Genomic DNA, 25787 nt, shown 5'->3' on the forward strand with positions numbered 1-25787 from the left:
GAGCTTACAAGGGTTTCAAATGCAAAAAGTAAAATGTGTAAGCGTTCAGAGATCACTCAGATAGTTTAATTATCAAACAGTATACCAACTACCGAAAAATCAGGAAATATGGGAAGACAGAGCATTTTTATAAACCTAATCACCAGAAGTAATCCATGTCACACAATTGAAATCTAATCCTGTTTTCTCTGCATCTGCCTGCATGTACCTATTACCCTGAGAATAGTACCCCATACCTAGTAGCCCCCAATAAATATCTATCAAATGAATTAATACGTATTTCAAAAGAGAATCTTTTTGTCATATACTTGAAAAGTGAATTCCCAGAATTCTAATACTACAGATTTAGTACAGATTGTTCAGTACCAAATTCCTCTTTCTTTCTTTCTTTCTTTTTTATTTTTTGTGGAGACAGAGTCTCTCTCCGTCACCTAGGCTGGAGTGCAGTGGCACGATATCCGCTCACTGCGACCTCCATCTCCCGGATTCAAGTGATTCTCCTGCCTCAGTGTCCCTAGTAGCTGGGACTACAGGCACGCTCCACCATGAACCAGCCAATTTTTTTTTTTTTTGTAGAGACAGGATTTCGTCATGTTGATCAGGCTGGTCTTGAACTCCTGATCTCAGGCAATCTGCCTGCCTCAGCCTCCTAAAGTGTTAGGATTACTGGCGTGAGCTACCAGGCTCAGCCTCTTTTTGTTCTTTATCTAATATTAATCTTCCTCTTCAGCATTATCTAAATGTTCAGGGTGCCACTTTTAAATATTAATGTTTTTTAAAACTTGCGGAGGTTAACTTCCTATGTAATCATAGAATTGCAGGAGAATAGACTTCAAGCAATCATTTTTTCTTCCACTATGATCACCTTTACATAGAAGAAGGCTTTGAATCAACATCCTTCTTCCTTTTTAACCTCCAGTTCATTCCTGAACTAGAGGTTAAAAAGGAAGAAGGATGTTGATTCAAACATACTAATAAACTGCCAAATTATTTTTTAAAAGTCCTCAGAAGTAATGAATAAACATAAGCAATGATCCAGGATAGCAATCATCTCATACACAGTGGAGATGGTAGTATGATGTCATAGCTGAATAGATTCAAAAGATGAATATTACATTTTCTTATTTAATATCTGTGAGTATTTCAAAATATCAGTCACTCACAGTCCTTCCAAACAAGGGCCAGGCGCAGTGGCTCACGCCTGTAATCCCAGCACTTTGGGAGGCCAAAGTGGGTGGATCACTGGAGGTCAGGGGTTCCAAACCATCCTGGCCAACATGGCAAAACTCCATCTCTAAAAAAAAATAAATAAAACAAAGAAACAAACAAACCAATTAGCCCTTGTGGCTTGAGTTGCTATAGCCCAGATACCAGGCACAGGGCCAGATGACTTATAGAGTTCAGTAAGCATTGTTGAATTAATTAACTTAGAGAATTCTTAATGATAAGTGTAAATATGAGTTTTCCTATGTAACAATGTCTACTTTTTTTTTTTTTTTTTTTTTTTGAGATAGAGTCTTACTCTAATGCCCAGGCTGGAGTGCAGTGGCACTATCTCGGCTCATTGTAACCTCCACCTTCCAGGTTCCAACAATTCGCCTGCCTCAACCTCCTGAGTAGCTGGGATTATAGGTGCCTGCCACCACACCTGGCTAATTTTTGTATTTTTTAGTAGAAAAAGGGTTTCATCACATTGGCCAGGCTGGTCTTGAACTCCCGACCTCAGGGCATCCACCTGTCTTGGCCTCCCAGAGTGCTAGGATTACAGGCGTGAGCCACCATACCTCGCCGACAATGCCTTATATTTATTGAGCACTTACTATATACCAGACTGCTCTTGGTGCTTTCCATGTGTGACCTCACTCAGTCTTTTCAGCAGCCTGAGGGCTAAGTACTATGCTCCTGTGTCATGGATTAGGTAGCATAACGTGTACTGAACACTTACTACCTGCTCACCATCATGGTATATGCTTTGGATGCAACCTTTGATTACATCCTCCCCAAAAGTCTAATACAGCCTCTAGTACATGCCCACTTTACAGAGACCTAGATGAGGTAAACAACTTGACCAAGAGTACCTGTGAGGCTGGCACGTAAAGTTCTAGGGAAAAACAAGTCTTGTTTTAGAGAGGAGGCCGTAGGACAATGGAGAGTTCGTTCAGCAGCACACTCCTTCTTAGGTAGGTCTCACTTTTTTCCAAAGCACAGTGCACTCATCAAATGCTCATTGAGGCCGGGCGTGGTGGCTCATGCTTAGAATCCCCACATGTTGAAAGGCCAAGGTGGGAGGATTGCTTGAGTCCAGGAGTTTGAGACCAACCTGGGCAACATGCTGAAATCATATCTCTACATAAAAATTAAAAAGAATTAGCTGGGTGTGATGGCACGCACCCTCAGTTACGTGGAAGGCTGAAAGTGGGAGGATCGCTTGAGCCAGGGAGGCTGATGCTGCAGTGAGCTGTAATCGTGCCACTGCACTCCAGCCTGGGTGACAGACTGAGAACCTGTCTCAAAAAACACAAAAAAACATTCATTGAGCACCTACAGTATGTGCCAAGTTCTGTGCTTTTTGCTGGATACAGAAGGGAGCAAGCCTAGTCAACCATCTGCAGAGGGCAGGTCTTCCAGTGAGCTGGCTAAAGATTGGGAGGCTGCAATGAGTGAATCACGGTGGCGGGTACTCTGAAACGCATGGTTCTCAGACAGCTGTAGAGAGAGAAGTGGTATCCACCCTCACTCTTTCCCACCTGGAGCACATGCCATGTTTCACATTGGGTCCTGAGTTTGACCAAAGTCAGGGAAAGGATTTATAACCACATAGAATTGTAAAGTCAATTATTTTGTGGGGGGTTTCGCTCTAATAGTAATGATGACGTGAATTTGGATTAGATGTTTTTTATCCTGTGTTTGAACTACACTAACTTTTCTTTCTTTCTCCGTAGGCAGTTTGCTGGATTTCCTGAAGAGCGACGAAGGTGGCAGAGTGCTGCTTCCAAAGCTCATTGACTTTTCTGCTCAGGTAAAAAAGCCCAATGTGCATGTGCATTTGCAAAGGCTTCCCTGTGTCAAATTCATGAAGCAGTTATTATTCCAGGGAGAAGGAATTTTCGTTGAATGTTTTCCAGTAGCAGTTATGAGAAAAGACCCTCCACAGTACAATTCTAGGAAAGAGTAATAGGAGATTCTCATGGATCTTGTGCACGTGTCGAGTTTTGACCTGGGTATCATCTTCTATTAGCCAAGCAGCCTCCTTCTACTTATGTTCGTTTCACAAGTCATAGAAACAGTGCAGCTGAATCAATCACTTTCTCAGCATTTGAGAGAGACAGTTCCACACTATGTAAGCACAGCAACTTTTAAACGATGCGATGCGTATGTTTTATTTAAGTTACAAATTGAATGTGCTGATACTTTTAAGTCCTTCATTTCTTGAAAACAGAGGAACTATGTCTCTTTCCTACTCTTCCCTTCTCAGTCCTTCTTGTTGGATGTGCCATCAGGATTCTGTGAAATATTCATTTGTACTATTTTTAGTACTAGCCTAGGAGTTGCCTGTTTATTTACTTTGGAATCACATGTTTCCTGAAGTGTATTTAAGAGCACAGGCAGTTATCCAAAAGCCCTACAATGTGCCCAAAATATTAAGGAAATGCACACTTGAATGATGCCAGCTGCTGACTTTTATCAGTTTCATTGTGTCCGTTCGTCATGTTCAGTAATTTGCTTGCTTGTTTCTCAGTATTAGTAATGAGTGGTTCCATGAAGCCCAGTGTTTGTAGCAAAGGAGATTTATAGAAGTCCTAGGGAAGGCTGGCCCCTCTGATCTTTCTTTTTTGCTCCCACTTCTTTTCTCAGACCCTCTTTTAGTTAGGAAATTGCTTTAGCCTTCTTGGGAAGGTGAGATCCAAGGAACGCTTGAGGACAGAGGTGAAGGACCTCACATAGATAGGGCTGGACACGGGATCTGTAATAGAGGATCATGGGCTAAGCTGGCATTCAGCATCTGGAGACTGGAGTTTGTGTCCTGGCTCTGCCACTCGATAGCCATACTGCTTCCAAGAAAGTCCTTTGCCTATTTGGATTTCTTTATTTGCCTTTAAAACAGGAATGCTAATTCCTACTTTAAGGAGATAGCGTTGAGGGTCACATCAAACACAGATGTTGTGTTACATGCTTGGCATGGACACAAGCACCTCAGAGCCTGCTGGTGGAAGGTGGGAAAACCCAAGGGCGGGCAGTGCCCATCCTTCCAGTAAAGGTGTGTGATGGGTGAGTCACACTGCTCAGGCGCCCTCTCCGCTTCTGGGACTCGGCAAGCAATTTCCTTATCTGAGTTGGAAATGCAAGTGTCCCCTGGAATGCCAGCATCTAATAAGAAAGAAGCATAATTGCTGTGTTAGAACAGAGGGGCGAGGAAAGGACCCAGCAGCCCTGTCGACCCTGTCCTCAAAGTCTCTACTGGGGCCCCTGGGAGGCTCCATGGGGTTCCAAGGTTTCCAGAACTATAGTTTGAAAACCACCACTCTGCAGTAAGAGGCTGGTTGGGGGCAGCTCTAGATCCTGTGTAGAAAACAGATTAGGAAATGGAGAAAGCAGAAGTCTGATAAATGGGTTATACTTACATGGTTCAATGAGGCCCTCTACTCAGATGGTGATTTGGGTGTCCCCGTGGGCCAAGAGACTTCAGGAGTATAGCAAAGCTTTGTCACTTGGACAGGGCTATGGAACATCCGGACACGTGGCCTGGAGGGCCTGAGTGGTCACAGCCATTCCATCTGCTGGGGGTCTGATCTGTGCCCACAGTTCTTTAGGGTAGAAATTACACACATTGGGGTGTGTACTGTACCCAGAGAATGACTTTGTTTTGTCACAGGGGTATTTTGTATTGGGTTTCGCCTGGCTTATCTTGTAAGACATTATCTTGACATAGTCAAAGCTTTTAAGGTCCAAGGCAAGGCCTCTATGCCGAGTCATTAATTTAGTGAATTACTACCATTACCTCGAAGAGTAATTTTTCTGACTTAGAAATAAATAGGGGGAGAAGTTACTTTCTAGACCTTTGCAGCTTATGAGGAAGGTAACCACAGAGGCTGACATTGACTGTGATTGTTGGGCCGTGGATTCCAGGGGGCTTCAGTTGACTCTCCTGTCAATGCTGATGGGGCTGAGCCCCCTCAGTGACAGGAGTTGCTGAGGGCAGTCAAGACCAGCACCACTGGCCTCCATGCAAGCCAGTTTACCAAATCCAGCCTGTGCTGCGTGAGCTCATGTTCACAGGGGCAGGGTCTCTTTCCTAGCAGGGCCCCTTGGTAGAACCCGCAGGACATCTGGCTCAAGTGCATGGACTGCTCGATGTCACTGGGAGAGTCACGGGTCAGCAGTAGCCGGCCGGACCCTCAGCATGTTCGTTCAGCACAAAATTCATGTTCTTTACAGCTAAGCACTGGCTCCTTTGGAGCTCATCTTTGCTCAAGGTGCAATCCTCACTCAGACTCTTTCCTAGTCGTTCCCTCAAGGTGGAGCTGATGAGACCACCTGTTCCCCATCCTTAATCACTGTCTGCTTCATGCCCTTGTGGCTTTGCTTAATATAATACAGATAGTTTGAGAAGGGGGCCTTACCCTTGGCAACAAGTAGTAGAGCTTGTACATTTCAGCTTCTGCCCGAAATGGCATACCTTCCCCTTCCTCTTTCTGCTCACTACGCCTGCTTCCCGGTCCGCCTGGAATGCCCTCACTGATGACCACTGCTACCCAGCGCTCCTCCTCCTCCTTCACGCACCTCTCTGAAATGATCTGTCTGTGCGGAGAAGGCCATCTCTAAATTATCTGACCTTTTCTTTTCTTTCATGTGCCACTAATTAACTCTCACTTTTCCACAGTGAATAACATGACAATGGTAAATATTATTAAAGCTGGCCCAGAGTGACAGAGATACCTGGTGCCCAGATACTTTGATAATCCAACCTTTTCTATGCCTTCCCCCCACTTTACTATTTAGGGTGGAAATTTAGGGATAAAGCAGGAGAGGAATTATAGAAGTCCATTTGCTGTGTGAGCTCTAAACAGTTGGTAGGCTGTGCAATAATGATGAGGTTTGCTGTCTTCCATAACCCTTATCAATAGCGTCAGAGTTGGGAAATTCAGTGTTCGCAGGGGGTGTTTAATTTGGCAGATTTTCACAATGAGAGATTGGTCATTAGGAGATTGGTCATCCCTAGAAGAATACGGGAAACTGTGAGGGGCAGAGTTGGGACTTTTCCCACTGCCTGTATCTGGCCTCTTCTTCCCTCTCCCCAAGACCCACTTCCCCATGCCCTACTCTCCCCTCTGCATTCCCCTGTTGCCCATTGAGACAGGAAGCGGCTGGGTGCACATGACAGCCTCTCAGTTCATGTGAGAGCTGATTGCATCACTTCCTGTCTCAGGCTGAGTTCTGAAAGACTTGCCTGAACCCAAGTGTAATCCACACTCTCCAACCATCCACAGCCCATTCAACATAGACCAAGAAATCCTGACTAGAGCAGCTTTGGCCATTGCTTTTCTCTTCGTATTAAGTTAAGCATTGTAGTGCTTTCTGTGCTGAAATAGGAAAATATCTCTTTGCAAAGGAAGTTTGATACTTTCAGAGTGGAGAGGCTTTGCATAATTCCCTTCCAGCTTTGACGCCCCATGTCAGAGAAGAAAAATGAGCTTGGAAAGAAAAGGGGTTAAAACCAGTGGGGATTTCCTTCATCAGAAGCCGAGATGGAATCAGAGACTTGTCAAACTGAGAGGAAAAAGAAGTGAAAAATGTACTGTGGCAGTTTGGAGAACAAATAAATCATCTTGTAATCTAGACCAAGTGAATCAAAGCATTTATTACTCTTTGATGGCAGTATCTCTCAAGTGCAAAACTTACTAAAAATGAAACGATTTTGAGTTAAATGTCAGGAAAAACTGCAAAATCAAACCAAGCAAAGCGGCATGCACCTATGGTCTCAGCTACTTGGGAGGCTGAAATGGAAAGATTGCTTGCGGCCAGAAGTTCAGGACCAGCCTGTACAACAAGACAAAACAAAACAAAACAAAATTGCAAACCCAGAGTTGTTGTTATTATCATGGCAACAAGTAACAATTTATTTTAGCTTCTTCTGGTTGACAAAGCACTTCCACCTCATTATTTAATTTGAGCCCAACAGCCTTGAAAGCATGTTTTTTCTTCTTTAGTACCTCTTACAGGTCAAGAGATGGACTTGTCCAAGGTTACAGAGCTAGTAGGCGGAATTGCTGGGACTTGATCCAGGGACTTCTGACCCGAGATAACAGATTCTTTCCTCTGCAGCTGCTCTTGTCTCGTGGTTACAGTTGCTGCTACGGTCATTTTGCACCCAGCACTACTGTGATATGCATTTTCCCCCGTTACGGATTTTGACCATCAGAATTAATGCTTTCTGTAGGTTTTTTCCCCTTAAAAGTCTTTATTGCCTAGATGGAGGTTATGCTCAAGGTATATTTTGCCCCCAGTATTAAATTTAAAGCCACATTTTAGGGTGGAAATTGGTAAAATGAGGAAGGTAGGAAAACTGAGTCTATCTATGAAGTTCTCGACCTTTTGAGTAGGAAGGCCTTTTAACAGCAGAGCTTTCTGAGCACACCCACATAGCTGTAGCTACTGAGGAAGAAAACAGTGTATAGATTGGGAATACCTTGTAATATCTCTTGGTTGAAACTCACCAGTCTGTTGGTAAATCAGGCTTGAATGATCTAGAGGGGGAAGTTCTCGGGAAGTTTCTAGAATATTTGCCAATATCATCCAAAGTGGGTCTCCTTCTTCTGTCTCTTTGTCAGGAATGTAAGAGATGTGTGAAATGCTCATATTCCGCCTCAAGGCTATTAGCCCAGTGAATCAACTGCTTTATCTTCAAAGGCTTTATTAGTAATAACCTTTGATAGATAGCGTCGTCATGTTTAGTTCACTTAAACTGGAGGAAGAGTTGCATTGAGACGTCGAGTGTGCATTGAATGTGGCAAATGGAAGCCACAGGTGACTGATGTGGTTTGTGCTTTAACCAGGAGGTCAGATGTGCTCCCACGCCACATGTAATCTCCTCTCCACATGGAAATTCTCATACATGACTCTTAATGAGGCCTACACATTCCCAATCAGTCTTTTACGCATAAGAGCCTCCTCAGAGAGAAAAAAAGCCAGCACTGAAGAAGGCATTCCTGAATTTCATAGAGGAATCTGAGCCAGGCATTGCTCTGGGTATAGGGGCCACGTGTGGTCAGGATGTGATGGCCCCTAAGTGGGCATCGCTTGGAGCTGATGCTTGGAAACCTCGGCTTTCTCGGTATACAAATGTCAACACAGCAGGTGGTGAGCTCTTTCTGCAGAATTTGAGAAATGTTGCTGTGATTTTGCGAATGGACCCTACATGATGTTAATGATGGAGAAATCACTGAGCGAAGAGCCAGAAAACCTGCTTCTGCGTGGGGAAGATCACCCTGTGGGCCCCAGTGTCCTCATCTGTGAGGTGGGAGGCACGGGTTGGGTTTCCCACAGCCTCGGCTCTCACATTCCGTGACTAGGGCCATCTCCTTCTATTTAGACTACCTATGTGAATCGTCACCCAAAAGTTAAAATTAATAATTCCAAGACTATGCAGATGACATCAATATAAGATTTTAACATTGTTAGAAATAAAGGAGCACAAATAGGTCACTTGGATGCAGTACCCACATGTTGGGCACCTAAATGCTCTGTTTATCTTTTTTGAATCATGAGGGTTATGTTTTCAGTTTAAACTTTGACCATGAACACTTAGAAAATGGGTAAATGAAACAAGAGTTACTGTCAGAATTGCAAAACAGGATCATACGCGGTTTCCTTCTGAAAAAGCCAAAGGAATAGGAAACTGTCATTTAAAAATAGTATAAAACAGGAACTATTTTTTTGGTAAGGTGGGGGTGGACTGTTTTGCATATTTAAGCAAGAGGAATCATGACTGGCTGTTAAAATAGCAAATAAGGGAGAATTTATTTTTGTTCTGAATTTGATTGGAAAGCTTTCTAGTGCCCAAGAGAAGCTTTCGGTAAGTGTATGGCAGAGGTGGTGCCGCTTTTGGCCTGCAGGCAAGCTGTGTCTCTTATCTTCATGTTATTTTGATCAGGGGTGGCAATTTCTGGTGAGTGCTACCATAAGTCACAAAATAATGTTCCCTTTGGGTATTCATCGTGGAAGCCTGCAAGGCTAGGACTAAATTGACATGGTTTAGGAGTAGGCAGAGTCTATCCCCAGTCGGCCACAATTGAAAAGTGGAGATGAAAGCAGTTTGAAATTAGCCGGGCGTGGTGGTGCATATCTGTAATCCCAGCTACTCTGGAGGCTGAGGTAGGAGAATCACTTGAATCCTGGAGGCGGAGGTTGTCCTGACCTGAGATCTCGCCAGTGCACTCCAGCCTGGTGACAGGATAAGACTCCATCTCAAAAAAGAAAGAAAGAAAGAAAGAGAGAGAGAGAGAGAGAGAGAAAGTAAGAAAGAGAGAAAGAGAGAAAGAGAGAAAGAGAGAGAGAGAGAGAGAAAGAGAGAGAGAAAGAGAGAGAGAGAGAAAGAGAGAGAGAAAGAAAGAAAGAAGAAAAGAAAGAAAGAAAGAAGAAAAGAAAGCATTTTGAAGGGAGTAGTGAAGGGCAAATTCCAGCTGACCTTTATCTCCAGCACTGGGCCTGCTCTCCCTGCGCCCCCCTCACCCTCTTGGTGTGTCCCCCTCCCTTTCACCCACACATGTCCTGAGCACAGCCAGGCACTATGTGGAGAGGGGTGAGCAAAGGGCACATGGCGTGGAGGAGGGGGCAGGTAAGTTACAGGAAAAGACAGGGTACAGCTCTGAGATACGGCAAGGGCTGTCAGAGCCAGCACTGCATGCTGCTTTCAGAATACATGGAGGAGGATGGAGCATAGTAGGGTGGGGTAGCAGGCGGAAGGTGGGCTTCCTAGAAGAGGTGACCCTGAGAGCCAGGATTGGCCCTGCTAGCTTGGGAAGGGATTGGATGCAGGGATGGGTCTTCAGTTGTGGGAACCTGGTGCATAAGAGGACAGAAAAGGAGCACACGGGGGTGCAAGTGGGGGTGTATGGAGAGAACAGCTTGGGGGGCACTCTGAGAGACATGGACATTAAGGAAACTAGGCCAGGCGCAGTGGCTCACGCCTGTAATCCCAGCACTTTGGGAGACTGAAGCGGGTGGATTACCTGAGATCAGGAGTTCGAGACCATCCTGGTCAACATGGTGAAACCCCATCTCTACTAAAAGTACAAAACATTAGCTGGGCATGGTGGCGCGTGCCTGTAATCCCAGCTACTCAGGAGGCTGAGGCAGGAGAATCGCTTGAACCTGGGAGGCAGAGGTTGCAGTGAGCCAAGATCGTGCCATTGCACTCCAGCCTGGGCGACAAGAGTGAGACTCCGTTTCAGAAAAACAAACAAACAAACAAAAAAAAATGGGGGGCAGGGGAACTAGATATGTTCACTCTGAGTTGTGGAGAAGCAAACTGTTTTGTAGATAACTAGTTTAAAAATGTATTTGCAAAAAATAAAAATGCTTATACTCAGCAAATAGTTTCAAAAGGACTTACAGTTTTACCCTTTTAGTCAAAGCACGCCTTTTAGTCATTAGTGGCTCCTTTGGTATTTACTGTAGTATGTGTTCATGTTACCTCTGTTCCCCTCCAACACACCAAGGTGTTCTTTATAGAAACTGGTCTGTTTTGACTATGGAGAATCACAGGGTTTTCAGCTTTTCATGCTCCTGATTTTGTTTTATTACCGTTTTTGTTGTTGTTTTGTCTTGTTTTTTTAAACTGAGATCAGGAAGGGTGGGATGGAAAAGGAATGGGAGAGTTTGCATTCTAGCCCAGAGCTCATGTCTGCCCGGCACAGTGGCTCACGCTGGTAATCCCAGCACTTTGGGAGGCTGAAGTGGGAGGACTGCTTGAGGCCAGGAGTTTGAGACTAGCCTGGGCAACACAGTGAGACTCCCGTCTCTACAAAAAAACAAAAAAAATTAGCCAGGCTTGATGGTCGTGCCTGTGATCCCAGCTACTCGGGAGGCTGAAAGGACAGGATTGCTTGAACCCGGGAAGTTGAGGCTCAAGTGAACTATGATCACGCCCACTGCACTCCAGCCTAGGTGACAGAGCAAGACCCTGCCTCTAAAACACAAAACAAACGCAAACAGAGCTCATCTCTAAAGGGTACACCTGAAACGCGCAGTACTTACTCTAAGCTTTTTCAGTTCAGAGCTAGATTCTCAGGCCGCCTCCCCGCCCCTCACTAAAACCAAAAAGCACCTTCAGGAGTTTAGCCTAAGGTTGGAGATAACCCTGTCAACCAAGTGGCTTCCTGATGCTGCCCCGAAGCAGGTGTGAGGTCTGCGTCAGGAAACGGATGCAGGCTGCCTGGGGATAATGCGGATCGACTGAGCATTGCCACAGGAATGTGATAGGATGAGACCTGTGCTTTAAAAATTGCCCTGGCCACCGTATACCAAAATGACTAGAAGGGATGAAAGCTAGAGTCCAGGCATGAGGGGGGGAGGATGGGCCTGAGGGAGGTCAGTGTTTCCCATCACAGGCACACAGAAATAGAGAGGGAATGTGCCTGGGGCAGCTGAGGACTGGCATCGCGGGCGCGGGCCTGAAGTGGCTGATGAAATTAGTTTGGCTGGACTGGGTTTGAAGTGCCATGAAACATCAGCTAGAGATGGGCAGCTAGAGTGGACAGGCGTTTTAGTATAGAGGTCTGGGGCTAGAGGCTTCAGGGAGGCTGGCGCTGCAGATGGTCATATAAATAGAGGTTGGATGAGGTCCGGTAGAGAGTGTGGGAAGAGGCAGAGGACAGCCCCAGGCAGGCCTGTAAGGAGGAGGTGGGGTTGCAGCGCAGGTGACACGGAGTTCTGACGCACAGTCAGAGAACACGGAAACTGCCACTGGACTTTGCGACAGGGAAGCCTGAGAACCTGGCTGGACCCTTCTCGATGTCATAGTTTGGGTGAAAGCCAAGGCCTCGGCCTCTCTCCCTCTTCCTGATTCCTAGAACCCTGTTCTCTGCCTGCACAGCCCCCTCCCTAGTCCTGGCTGATTTCTCTTCCCCCTTCTCTTTCTCCTCTGTGGCCGCTTTTCCCTGTATGCCCCCCTGAATACTCGCCACGGCACACTCTTGAAAAACCATGATTTTTCTTTGCACTTAAATGAAACCCTGCACTCATTCCTTTTTGAAACGGAGTTTCGCTCTCGTTGCCCAGGCTGGAATGCAATGGTGCAATCTCCACTTACCACCACCTCCACCTCCCCAGTTCAAGCGATTCTCCTGCCTTAGCGTCCTGAGTAGCTGGGATTACAGGCGTGTGCTACCACGCCCGGCTAATTTTGAATTTCTCCATGTTGGCAGGCTGGTCTTGAACGTCTGACCTCAGGTGATCTGCCTGCCTTGGCCTCCCAAAGTGCTGATGGATTATAAGCATGAGCCACTGCGCCCAGTCTCATTTTTATTTTTAAAAATAAGTTCATATTGATTTTCTTCTTTGATGCAATAAAAGGAAATAAAATTACTGAGAGAGGGACTAAATTATTGGTGTTTTAAAAAATATGGTTTTGTAGACTTCTGTAGAAAAACAGTGTTCCTCACCCACCCTGGGAACGTGTGCTGGAAGCATTTGTGTCTGTAGCTATGCAGCTCCTGGGGCTTTGTGAAACACAATGAGAAGCGTTTTAAAACTGAGTCACCAAAAGTAGGCCTTGCCCCCAGTTGAAATGGGTTTGGTTAGAATGTATATTCCAAGGTCAGTTTGGTGCCTGGAATGCGTTTCCCCATGTTTCACTGACGATCAGATCTTGGGCCTCTACCCAGCACAGCTCTGCAGATCTCACCCTGATTCGATGACACCCCAGGAAATGGTGTGTCTAGGTTCTTTGGTATGGTTTCTTTTTTTATTTTTTGTATTTTTTTTTTAAGATGGGGTTTCATCATGTTGGCCAGGATGGTCTCGATCTCCTGACATCGTGACCCACCCGCCTTGGCCTCCCAAAGTGCTGGGATTACAGGCAGCTCCTCTCTGCCTCAGCAGCAGCCTGACACCCTGTGCAAGGCTCAGAGGGATGCCACAATGGCTCTGGGGCTGCCAGAGGGCCGCCCACCGTAGTGCGGAAGACCCCAACAGAGCTGCTGCCGCAGTTGCTGCCTCTTGGCCTCATCCTATCCCCACAGCAAGACCCTGGAGAGGAGGCCCGCAGCTGACAGCCCTCCAGAGGCCCTGCCCCAGTGGCCACCCTCAGAGCCCATGCACACAGGCAGCATTCCACCTAGGCAAGCCACAGGCCCTGGGAGGTGGCCACACAGGGTCCCCCTGAGCCACGGCTGTCTCAGCCAGTGGTCACTCACTGCCAAGCCCTCCCCACTCCTAAGCAAATCCTCTCATTTCTTCTTCCAAAATAGATCTCCCTCCTCCAGGTCACCATCGTCTCTCATCTGCACCATTGCAGTTGCCGCTTTTATTTTTTTCTTTTTTGAGACGGGGTCTCACTATGTTGTCCAGGCTGGCGTGCAGTGGCTATTCACAGGTGCGATCCCACTACTCCTAAGCACTACTCCTAACCGACCTGGGCCGCTTCACCCCTTCTTAACCAACCTAGAGATCCTCCGCTCCCAGGAGTCACCATATTGATTCCGAACTTAGTGTAGCACACTGCAGCCCAGAGCTCCTGGGCTCAAGCAATTCTCCTGCCTCCCAAGTAGCTGGGATTACAGGCACACACTATCGTGCCCCAAAGTTGCTTCTTTACGGGTGTTGTCCAGTTTGGCAAACAGAAGAAATTCGAGGTGCACAGGCAAATTTGGATTTTGGATAAAAATAGCTTTTAGCAGAAGGGTGCCCATGTGTCTGCCTGGACAGCCCTGCCTTTAATGGGCCTCCCTCCTGTCTCTGGCCACCCTCTCTCCAAGTTCCACAGAGTAGGCAGGGACAACTGGATGGTTTTAAATTTTTTGCCTTTTTAAAACTCTGGTGGTAAAATAAACACAAAGTACACCATTTTAACCGTGTCGAAGTTGTTGGCAGTAAGAACATTCACATTGTTGAGAAACCATCACTAACATCCATCTGTAGAACTCTTTCATCTTCCCAGACAAAAACTCTGCGTCCACTCGATGCCAGCTCCCCGCAGCCCCTGCTAGCCCCTGGCCACCCCCGTGCTGTTTTCGGTCTCTGTGAATCTTACAGACTGGATAGTTTTGCACACCTGCTCAGCTCTGTTCAGTGGGTTCCCACCACACCCGCAGACTCCCAACACCTGTGCATTCGACTGATTCCTCAGCACTGAGCCCACCACGCTCTTTCCTAACCCAGTGCCTCTCCAGAGTCCACTTCCTGGAAGCTCCCACCCTTTGTTCTAAGCCATGCCACACCTATCAACAGACACCTTCCCTGACCTTCCTTCTAAAGCATTTCCACCCCAGCCCTCTGCACACTCCATCCTCCTCTGTCTTGGTCCCCACCCATTTCTTCCATAGCATGTACTGCCATTTGAATTTTTTGGTAAGTTCTTGTTTACTTTTCATCCCTAGCACTTAGCACAGTGCCTTGTATACAGCAGGTGCTCAGAAATGCTTGCTGGATGACTATATTGGCCACTTAAAGTGGGGATTGACTATATTCAGTTTCAAACAATAAATTCTTTATTCTCTGTGTCATACAGCTCTGAATGAGTAACTAGAAGAACATACTTTTTGTGTGTTTAAAATTTTTTTTAATACAGAGATAGGGAGCTGGGCGCAGTGGCTCACGCCTGTAATCCCAGCACTTTGGGAGGCTGAGATGGGCAGATCACAAGGTCAGGAGTTCAAGACCAGTCTGACCAACATGGTAAAACCCCATCTCTACTAAAAATACAAAAATTAACTCAGCATCGTGGCACACGCCTGTAATCCCAGCTACTCAGGAGGCTGAGGCAGGAGAATTGCCTGAACCTGGGAGACGGAGGTTGCAGCGAGCAAGATTGTGCCACTGCACTCCAGCCTGGGCGACAGGGCGAGGCTTCGCCTCGAAAAAACAAAACAAAAAACAAAATAGAGATAGGGTCTCATAGGTTGTTGAGGCTGGTCTTGAACTCCTGGGTTCAAGCAATCCTCCCGCCTCAGCCTCCCAAAGTGCTGAGATTAGAGGTGTGAGCCAACGTGCCTGGCCAGAACACATGTTTTAAAAAGGTTTTCTGAGTCATTATTCAAGGATATTTAACAGTAAAGTATTTTTTTCTTCCCCTTCCTCTAAGGCGTACTTTCCTGCACAAAACGTACCTCACTGGTTGAAATAAAAGTGAGAAAAGAAGAAGGAGGTAGAATATAAGTATCTGGGCCTGTGGGAAAAACAAAGAGCTGCTTTGTTTTGCATTCCTCGTGGTATAAAGAACACCAGGAGGAATGAGAAATTATAAATGAAGCATTTGACATTGAGGCCAATGGCAGAGCATTCTGCTTAATTTGGAGGGAAAACCCCCCACAACTGAACGGGTTTGTCCTCCCCCAGTGTCAGGCAGGGCCTCTCGTGGCCTCTCCCTCCCACTGAACAGAGACTTCTCAGCACCTGCTGGCAGAGGCTGATGCTGGAGTTCCTGGGTGATGGGCTGGCGGATTCTTCACAAAGTCAGGATCTCCAGCTCTTGTTCATTTTCCTCCCAGTGCCTCCAGTGTCTGTAACATGACTATCTGGCAGTGTTACGTGGTACAGAGCCAACTACTTGCATGATTATTAAGATTACATGTATACTTCAGGTCGAGTATCTCTTATTCAAAATGCTTAGGTCCAGAAGTGCTTCCGGTTTTTTTTTTTTTTAATTCTCAGGTTTTGGAATATCTGCATTATACTTATTTCAAAGGATTTCAAAAGGTTTGAATTTTTGCGCAGTTTGGATTTTTGATTTTTAGATTAGGTATGCTCAGCTGGTCCTATTGTCAGTGGGACTAACGGTGTGTTCAGCTGAGGTGTTTTTGATGCATTGCAAGGAGCTGTATGGCTTGATCTTCTTTACCATTTCCAGACCTTCTACCTCCCCCACCCGGGACCCCCAGCTTTAGAGTCCATGCCATCAGACTGTGCCAGGCAGGCTGCCTCACCGCGGTGGTCCTCGGATCCCCAAACACTCCTCCATGGGCGCTCGCTGTTCCCAGCACAGCCATGTCATCATTCTATCATTTGTAGCCATCCCCACCCCATTCTCTGTTCCTTGACTTCCACTCTCCAAGTCTCTGTCCTCTCCCCTCTAGCCACTCCGTGGTTGACCGTCCCACTGCCCTCTGCTCCATTTGATCATTTCCACTTCAGCCATGGTCTCCCTTCTGTCCACTCACCCTCCAGTGCCCCTGCCCCTGCAGCCTCCGTGCGCCAGCACTTGCCATCCCTGGAACCTGCCTGTCCCTACCCAACTCCTGCTTCTCTCCTCCCCTAGCTTGGAGGCACTCATCGCCCCTCCCCCGTGTCATATGCACCTGGTAAAATCCCAGCCCTATGGAAGTCCGACCCTTCACCTGTTTTGCCCCGACGTCCACACTACGGACTGTGACCAACACCCAGCAGCTTTCTGCATTTCCAGTTCAAGAGAACCAGGCTGAGGAGCCTCCCAAAGCCCGACGTGTGCCCAGTCCACTCCCTCTCACTGCCTGCTAGAAAGGGTCCCACCGTCCCTTTCCCTTCCCACACACCTCCCCCTGCTCGCCTCTCTCTCTCAGTGGATTCCCTGCTGTCTTTTTCCCTGAGATGGGAGAAGCCCCCGGCCAAGCGCCCCCACAGGCACCCCGTCCTGTGCTCTCTTGCTGTTTCAAAACGTTGTTCTAGAAATTCCGCACTGGCGTTTTCCCTCAGTTCTGCGCCTTCCATAGGAATCAGAGTAGAGCCTTCTCTTTCCCCTACAGCCCTCTCCAGCTGCCTTGGCCTCCAGGCGCCTTCTCCCCTTGACAACGAAAGCACTTGCAGGACGGTGCTCAGTTTCCCCAGTTCTCCCCCACCCGCCTTCTCTCCACCACCCGACCCCAGCAGCGCAAGTCAGCAGTGACCCTCAGGACGCTGCGTCCAAAGGGCACCCATGTCTCAGCATCTTCCTAGGTGCCCGCCAGCGGGGTCTGCTGCTTCGGGTCTCTCGCACCGCACCTCCACGGCACGTTTTCCTCCTTGGGCTTCTGGGATGCTGTTCTCTGCTTTTCCTTCCCCATCAGCAGCCAGCTCCCCAAATCCATAAACCTCGCAGTGTCCTGGAGCTCAGTATTTCAACCTCTTCTTTCTCCGCACTAGATCTAAGTGATTCCATTGAAAGCACTGTATTCATTTCCTGGGGCTGCCAGGGGACTTTCAAACAACAGAAATTAATTTTCCTGCAGTCCTGAAGGCCAGAAGTCTGGAATGAAAGTGTAGGCAGGCCTGGGCTCCTGGGTTCTTGGGAAGCCTTCCAGGCCTCTTCCAGCTCCTGTGCTCCCCGTTCCATTCCATGTCTTGTTGGCCACACTGCTCCTGTCCCCGCCTGTCTTCCAGTGGCCTTCTCAGTGTGTCTGTCTCAGACCTCCCTCTGCCATTCTCTCATAAAGATACTGTTGGTTGGATTTAGTGTCCACCCGAAATGCAGGGTGGGATTTCACTTCAAGATCCTCGATTAAATCTGGATTTAATCTCTACTTCCAAATAAGGCCACATTCTGAGGTTCCAGGTGGTCGTGAGTTTTGCGGGGACACTAGTTAATCCAGCACAGCTGTCTAGACTCCGGCCACTCCGAAGCTTCTAGCTCCAGCCCACACTGCTCCTGCGAGCCCCTCCTGGTTCAGCATCTGCCAGAAGATGTGTGGTGGGCACGTCAAGCTCAACACACCCCAATTCAGTGCATATTACCCCTCTTTCCGAAACCTGTGCCAGCTGCCATCTTCTCCCTTTTGTTGATGGCAGCTCTGTCCTTCGAGTTGTCAGGTCCCAACACTCAAAGTCATTCTGAGTCTCTTCCTGTTACACTGCGTGTCCAATTCCTCAGCAAGTCTGGGGTTCTACCATCAAAGTAGATGCGCCTTCCTAACTCCCCCACATGGTCACTCTGACCGCACTCGAATACCCACTCAAAATGAGCGATCTAGGTGGGCACGATGGCTCTCGCCTGTAATCCCGGCACTTTGGGAGACTGAGGTGGGCGGATCACGAGGTCAGGAGTTCAAGACCAGCCTGGCCAATATGGTGAAACCCATCTCTACTAATAATACAAAAAAAAAATCAGCTGAGCATGATGGTGCATGCCTGTAGTCCCACCTACTTGGGAGGCTGAGGCAGAAGAATTGCTTGAACCTGGGAAGCAGAGGTTGCAGTAAGCTGAGACTCCCGCCACTGCACTCCACCTGGATGATAGTGAGACTCAAAAAAAAATGAATGATCTAGGCGCTGCCTGTCTACTCTTGTGCTCAGCTGTGGCTCCCCCCAGCCGAGTGGTCACGCAGCAGTCAGAGCAATGCTTTGAGGCATAAATCAGACAACCCCTCACTCTCAGGCCCCCAGTTCCTCCTGGCCTCACTCCAAATGCAGGTGGAAGTCCTCACAATGGCCATTTGCCTGCAGTGTGTGTCCGGGCTGATGTAGATTTGATTTCAGAAGTTACTCCTTTTCAGACATTTTTTATTGTCTCATTTGTTTGGAAATCTATGTTTCCAGGTTTCATACACTTATCATTAAACTCACCTTGGATTCTTGTTTAAAATCTGCAGGTGTCTAGCTAGGTCCCTCTTCCCGTTAGCAGTCATTAAGGGGTAGGACCCTGAACAAGCCACGGGGGTCCCGTGGGCTTGGATAGTCAGGAAACACTGCCATCAAGAAGCTGCTGAACCGAGCGAGTGATCCTTTTTCTAGGTCACACATCTTGCAGGGGAATACTGCTTTTCCCATTAAAGAGCTGCCGTGCTGAGGAGGATCTATATTTCTCTCACTGCTCTAACTGGATGAAGCCCAGGAATTGTTTGTCCAAATCACTGGGCATGGACAAGTCCTACCTGGTGAGCAAAATGCTTGACCTTGCTTCTTGCTCAGCTTCAGCCCTTGCAGCCCCGCCCGCCCGCTCCTGCGCCCACATCCTTAGGAAAAGGAAAACGCAGGAGCAGCCACAGAGGGCAGACATCACAGGCTTCCCTCGTAAACACACAGTATTTTGAAAACGTACTTCAAAGGGGTTGAAATATAAATAAAGATGATAGCAAATCTGTTTCAGGTATATTTGGAACTTACTAGATCTTGTTCAGACTTCCTTTAAGTTTGTCACAGAACAAATAAGTCAGGGACTGTTTTCAGAGCTCAGGCGCTGGCCTTGTACAGGAGTTGTTTTCAGAATAACACGTCAGGTTCTTGAAGGTATTTTGTCTTAGTTGAAATATAGCACAGCTGCCTGCTATGTATGTTCTTCTTCTCAGCTATCTGACATGGTGTATATTCCTTTGCTGAATTATTTTTTTCTGTCTTCCCCCATTAGAGAGTAAACTCTGCAGACAAGGACTGTTTAGCAGACTTGTAACTGTGTGGGGCTCCTGGTGTACAGGCAGGACTGTGTGTGATTGGCTGGAAGCGGGGAATGTCAGTTCTCAATGGAGATACCTTGACCTTCAGTCTTTTAATATAACTAAGAGTGGCCAGGCGCAGTGGCTTACACCTGTAATCCCAACATTTTGGGAGGCTGAGGCAGGAGGATCACTTGAACCCAGGAGTTCGAGTCCAGCCTGGGCAGCATAGTGAGACTTCATCTCTACAAAAAAATAAATAAAATTACCTTGGTGTGCGGTGAGCACCTGTGGTCCCAGTTACTCAGGAGGCTGAGGTGGGAGGATTGCTTAAGTTCTGGAGATTGAGGCTACAGTGAGCTGTGATCCTGCCACCATTCTCCATCCTGGGCCTCAGAGTGAGACCCTGTCTCAAAAACCCACCAGAATCCCCAAAACTATGAAAACCATACCTTATATGTATACTAAGGGAGTACACATGGCATAGCATCCTAGTGACGTTACAAAAAGCAGCTGTATTCCTGCCAACAGTGCGTGAGATTTCCAGTTTCTCCACATCCTCACTAACGCTTATTATTTTCTGGGTTTTGATAATATCCATCTTAAGGGGTAGTCCAGTGAGTTTTGAAATATCCATCCCAATGAAATAGTCCAGTGAGTTTTTGCAAGAGAAGATAAATGAGTATTCATTGACAAACTTCCTGTTGTCTAAAGAAAGTAATTCTGTTTCGTGGACACTTACTGATTTAAATATGGGTATTTGGTGAAGCTGTCATTTTGAAAATTATCTGTCCTAAGGCATTGCGGGTCCTTGCATGCTGCTGGATTGACTAGATTTTGAGCAGTGCCGAAATCTCCACCAGCCCTAAGCTTGGATGTGCCAAACGCTGCCTCATCTTTGAGCTATGAAGGTAGTCTAACAGACAGCAAGCTTTAACTTAACTGTTTATTATGATTATTATTATTTTAGAGACAGGGTCCCTTTCTGTTGTCCTAGGCTAAGAGCAATGATATGATCATAGCTCACTGCAGCCTCAAACTCCTAGGCTCAAGCAATCTTCCCGCCTCAGCTTCCCAAGTAGCTGAAACTACAAGATGTGCCACCACACCTGGCTAATTTTTAAAAATTTTTGTAGAGATGGGGCCTTGTTTTGTGTCCAGGCTGGTCTGAGCTCAGGCGATCTTTCCTGCTTGTCCTCGCAAAGCATTGAGATTACAGGTGGGAGCCACCGCATTCAGCCTAAGTTGACCATTTTTAAAATTACCTGGTTTTCTTATTTCTTTTTGCCTCCTTTTTTCCACTGCCAACTTGGTGAGCATTCTATTTGAGTAGAATAAAAAGAATCTTTGGCCGAGCGCGTGGCTTACACCTATAATCCCAGCACTTTCAGAGGCCGAGGCAGGCAGATTGCCTGAGCTCAGGAGTTCAAGACCACCCTGGGCAACATGGTGAAACCCCGTCTCTACTAAAATACAAAAAATTAGCTGGGCAGGGTAGCACATACCTGTAGTCTTAGCTACCCAGGGGGCAGAGGCACGAGAATTGCTTGAGCCCCAGAGACGGAGGTTATAGTGAGCCCAGATTGGGCCACTGCACTCCAGAGTGAGACTACATTTCAAATAATAATAATAATAATAATGATCTTTCCTGTTTACTTACTTATTTTGAGACAGAGTCTCACTCGTCACTAAGGCGGGAGTGCAGTGTTAAGATCTTGTCTTGCAACCTGCACCTCCTGAAGCATTCTCCTGCCTCAGCTTCCCAAATAGCTGGGATTTTGGGCATGTGGCACTGCACCTGGCTAAGTTTTATATTTTTAGTGGAGATAGGGTTTCACCACGTTGGTCAGGCTGATCTCAAACTCCTAGCCTCAAGTGATCCACCCACCTTCGCCTCCCAAAGCCCTGGGATTATAGGTGTGAGCCACCGCGCCCTGCTCAAATCCTTTCTTTTTAAATGAAGTAGCCAGTGTGGATGAATGTTTAAGAGCACAGGTGCTTCTCTGGGACAGTTGCGCAGGCAGCGGATGCGGGAAGCCAGAGTCCGGGCGTCATGTACTACAAATTTAGTGGCTTCACGCAGAAGTTGGTGGGAGCATGGGCTTCGGAGACCTATATCCCAGAGGGATTAAAGCCTGCGGTTCCCACAGAAGCACCACCGATCATATTTGCCACACCAACTAAACTGACCCCCGATTCCACAGTGTATGATTATGCTGGGGAAAACAGAGTTCCAGAGCTGCAGAAGTTTTTCCAAAAGCTGAAAGTGTGCCCATCTACCTAAAACGAGGCCTGCCTGACCAAATGCTCTACCTGACCGTCATGGCGCTGACTGTGGGAGGGACCATCTCCTGCCTGATCGCCCGCTACATGGCTGCGCAGCCCAGAAAATGAGTTAGACTGCAGAGGACCGGTTTGTTTTTTTGGCATAAACCCTTTGAATTTCCTTTTTCATCGTTAATTTTTTTTTTTTTAACTTGGATGGCTTAACATTTTTAAAAATGCAAGAAAAATAGGAAGATACAAAGATGATAATTTGGTTTGTTTATGAAATGCATATGGCTTGTCAGAGTTCATTCCACAGTTAAAGCTATTGTTTAAAGAAACGGTGTCGTGCTCTGTGGTTGTGGTCCTGATTTCCCTGGAGGGTCTGGATCAAAGTTGCACACAGATTCATTCATGTCAGTCTGTGCCTCAGGGACTTGAGGTTGCATTTTTTGAGCATGGGGTGCAGAAGCCTTTCTGGATTTGGATGTGGCTGTGGAAAGAATACAGAAGCCAAGGCCATGTGGATGAAGTGAGGGGTTCGAGTTTGTAGTCACCTCGGGGATTTTTTTCCATTTTGCAGTAAGATGTTAAAAGAAATTATTTGTAACCTGATTCTGTTCATTGGGCAGTTCATTTCAAAGGGTTATTTGCCTCATCTCCTGTCTTCAGTGAAATCTTACGTGTAGTTGTGTGTGTATTTATTCCGCCACGGGAACAGAGAACACCTGCTTAGTGCTGCACTTTAGACTGGTGTCTGTTTTATTAATACAGCTTTGCCGCAAATTCTCCTTTATCTTTTAAAAATGTTATACTTTAAATTATGACTTATTTTGACTGTGGAATAAATACATGAATGAACAAAAAAAAAAAAAAGAGCACAGGCTTTGAAGCCTGGACCAGCCAGACTTGGGTTGGAATCCTGGCCTTTTAAAGAGATTGTAGCCTCTCCAAAACTCAGCTTCCTCCTCATAGTAGTGAGAAGTATGTAACCTACTTCATGGGCTTGTTTTAACGATGAACACACCTAGCACGCTGCCTGGGCAAGTAGGAGTTAATCCATGGTAGCTATCATCATCAAAGTATAGATTTCACTATTTCTTAGCAGTTTTTCTTGGAAAAGGAGACTCTTATGATAACCAAATGAAGTTCAAATAAAATTTCCAAAAAATGGTGATCCCAAAAAGTATAAACAAGAATGCATGAGCTCTCTGTTCCATCCCTCTCCTCCATCCAAATTATGGACTGAAGATTAGAGGGGTCTAGTATTGGGGAATCAATGAATATTAACAGTAGAAAAGTGTTTCTGTGACAACTGGAGGGACAGAAAACAAACGCCATTGTATTTGTAGTACAGACGAGATGTGTTCTTAAACTTTCTCTTTGCAGACTCCCTGTTGTATGTGAGTGTGTTTTTACATTCTGTTTTTCTGTTGCTGGCATTAAATGGTCTTTTTAGGTCAGTTTGGGATTGACTCCAGGGGCTTCCAGTCATAAAAAATCCTTTAGAGAGACTAGGTTTTACTCAATTGCGAATTTTTCCGTTCCGACTTATTAATATTGTTATTTTATAGGCTTCCTAGGGCTTTTGGGCATCATTAATTATGTGAATTCTTCTTTATCTCAAGCATAGGAAGACAACATATCCCTAGACAGTGAGACAATCAGTGCCTACTAGAACACGTAAAGCATCAGGAAAATCAGATATTCATTTTTCCTGCTTTTTGATAGGTTTCTCATTTAATTTTTCTCACTGCTTGTCTAGATGACAAATGTTTTCCAAGCAGCCAATTCTAAGCCAGGTTGCGTTTTCAGTTCCAGTTTCTCATTTAGGCTGGAATTTCCTGGGGTAGATTTAGCTTTGCTTGAGAGATCACATTTAGCCCCTCAGTGAGGTTCCTTTGATTCCTTTTTTCCCTCAGTCATTGGACAGAAATGTGGGTTCTTCTCATTAAATTAAAAAAAAAAAAAAACTCACCGAGCACGATAGCCTTGCCTGTCTTTGCCAATTTCTCAGAAAATCAATAGTAATTAGGATGAACAGAGGAGCACTAAAGCAAGAGTTCCAGAGTGAGGTCATCCACACAGCACTTCATTATTTGTCCAAAGCATTGCTCATGTTCTCTGCTGGTAGCAGCCGGGTATGTGCGCTGAGCACAGGGCATATGCCCAAGAAGGCTGGCGACGGCTCAGAGCCTGCGCCTTGGGTGGGAGGGAGCTTGCTGGAAGCCAGTTTCACTTCGTGGGGTGCTGGGGTTCACAGACTTCTCATTGGGCCTTTGAGAAAAGCAGGAAAAGATGAGTGACCTGGATGGTCATCACTAGGAATCCACTAGGCAGGGGCATTAGCTGAGCTCTGCTTGGGTTTGTAAAACGTTACTGAGATTTCCCTCTCCAATGAATCCACATAAAAAAAGTCCATCTGATACATTACCTAGGGCCTTGGTGGTTAGGAATTTCCCATCTCTGGTGTGGTCACAGGCAACTCACTTCTCAGTGGGTATGTCTGATGATGCAAAGCTGCAGTCCTTCAGGAGGGAGAGACCAGTTGCCTTTCCTCGGGGATGTCCAGGCAGGTGCCTGTGGATGGGGCCTGCTGAGCCTGCTCACATGGGCACTCCCCATTCAGGAAATAGCAACTTACTTTCTACTTTCACACTGTTAGAGGAGAGGGAATTTAAATGAGTGCACTCCACTCAATCTTTCTAAAACTTTGGTCTGATTTAACCAAACGGAAAAGTATCTGAGACAAGCCTCAAGCAATTTAGAGGTTTATTTTGCCAAGGTTGAGGTCCATGGCCCATGATACAGCCACCAGAGGTCCTGGAAACATGTATCCAAGGTGGCTGGGATACAGCTTGATCTTACACATTTTAGGAAGACAGAAGTTATAGGCAAAGACATAAATCAGTACACGTAAGGGGTACATTGGTTCAGCCCAGGAAAGCGGGACTTCTTGAAGCTGGGAGGGGAGGCTTCCAGGCCATAGGCAGATTCAAAAATTTCCTGACTGGCTGGGCACAGTGGCTTCTGCCTGTAATCCCAGCACTTTGGGAGACCAAGGTGGGTGAATGACCTGAGGTCAGGAGCTTGAGACCAGCCTGGTCAACATGGCAAAATGCTGTCTGTACCCTAAAAATACAAAAATTAGCCAGGCATGGTGCTGGGCACCTGTAATCCCAGCTACTTGGGAAGCTGAGTCAGGAGAAGCACTTGAACCCAGGAGGTAGAGGTTGCAGTGAGCTGAGGTCATGCCACTGCACTCCAGCCTGGGCCATAGAGTGAGACTCTGCCTCAAAAAAAAAAAAAAAGAAAAAGAAAAAGAAAAAAAAGTCCTGATTGGCCATTGGTTAAAAGAATTAAGCTGTGCCCGAAGAGTTATAATAAGCTTGAGTTAAGATATGGGGAGTGGTGGTTATCGAAGCCAAGGTTCTTATTACATAGATGAAACCTCCAGGTAGCAGGCCTCAGAGAGAACAGATGTGAATGTCTCTTATTGGACCTTAAAAGGTGTCAGTTAAATTTCTCCCGGATCAGGAAAGGACCTGGAAAGGGAGACGGATTCTCTAGAGAATGTAAATTTCCCCCATAAGAAATGGCTTTGTAGGGCCGTTTCAAAATATGTGTAAGAAATATATTTTAAAGTAAAATACTTTGATCTCCTTTAGAACCTGTTATGTGTCATGTGATGTTATACTAGAGTCTGGTTGGAATTTGGTGTCTTATTGCCATGAAGACTCTGTTCGGTCAGTCTCAGGATCTCTATTTTAATGTTAATGCTGGTCATTGGTGTCTGCACTCCAAAAGCGAGAAGGGCATAATGAGTCGTGTCCAGTTTCCCCTCTCATCATGGCCTGAACTAGTTTTTCAGGTTTCTTTGAAATCCCCTGGGCCAAGAGGAGGGTCCACCCAGTTGGTTAGGGGGCTTAGAATTTTAATTTTGGTTTACGTATTTTCAACATCATGCCCTGGGGAAAAAGTTATTTG

At 46.4% G+C, this 25787-nt stretch overlaps 1 protein-coding gene, 1 long non-coding RNA gene and 1 pseudogene across 3 annotated transcripts in view; all 3 read left to right on the plus strand.

Annotated features, from left to right (window-relative positions):
- The window catches only part of LYN (LYN proto-oncogene, Src family tyrosine kinase), a 139283-nt gene that overhangs the window by 91465 nt on the left and 22031 nt on the right, over positions 1-25787 (plus strand). For both annotated transcript variants that reach the window (XM_032296117.1, XM_032296118.1), the window contains exon 10: positions 2943-3019. In XM_032296117.1, coding sequence (XP_032152008.1) covers positions 2943-3019 — 77 coding nt within the window. The remainder of the gene's footprint in view (positions 1-2942; positions 3020-25787) is intronic.
- Positions 21373-23756, plus strand: LOC116563484. Its single transcript, XR_004274417.1, has 2 exons — positions 21373-21530; positions 22685-23756. It is a non-coding gene; the product is annotated as an uncharacterized LOC116563484 (long non-coding RNA).
- LOC116563483 lies at positions 21526-22305 on the plus strand (annotated as a pseudogene).

Source organism: Sapajus apella, unplaced genomic scaffold (assembly GCF_009761245.1).
Source record: "Sapajus apella isolate SASKATOON/1434 unplaced genomic scaffold, GSC_monkey_1.0 scaffold35, whole genome shotgun sequence".
NCBI classification, from domain to species: Eukaryota; Metazoa; Chordata; class Mammalia; order Primates; family Cebidae; genus Sapajus; species Sapajus apella.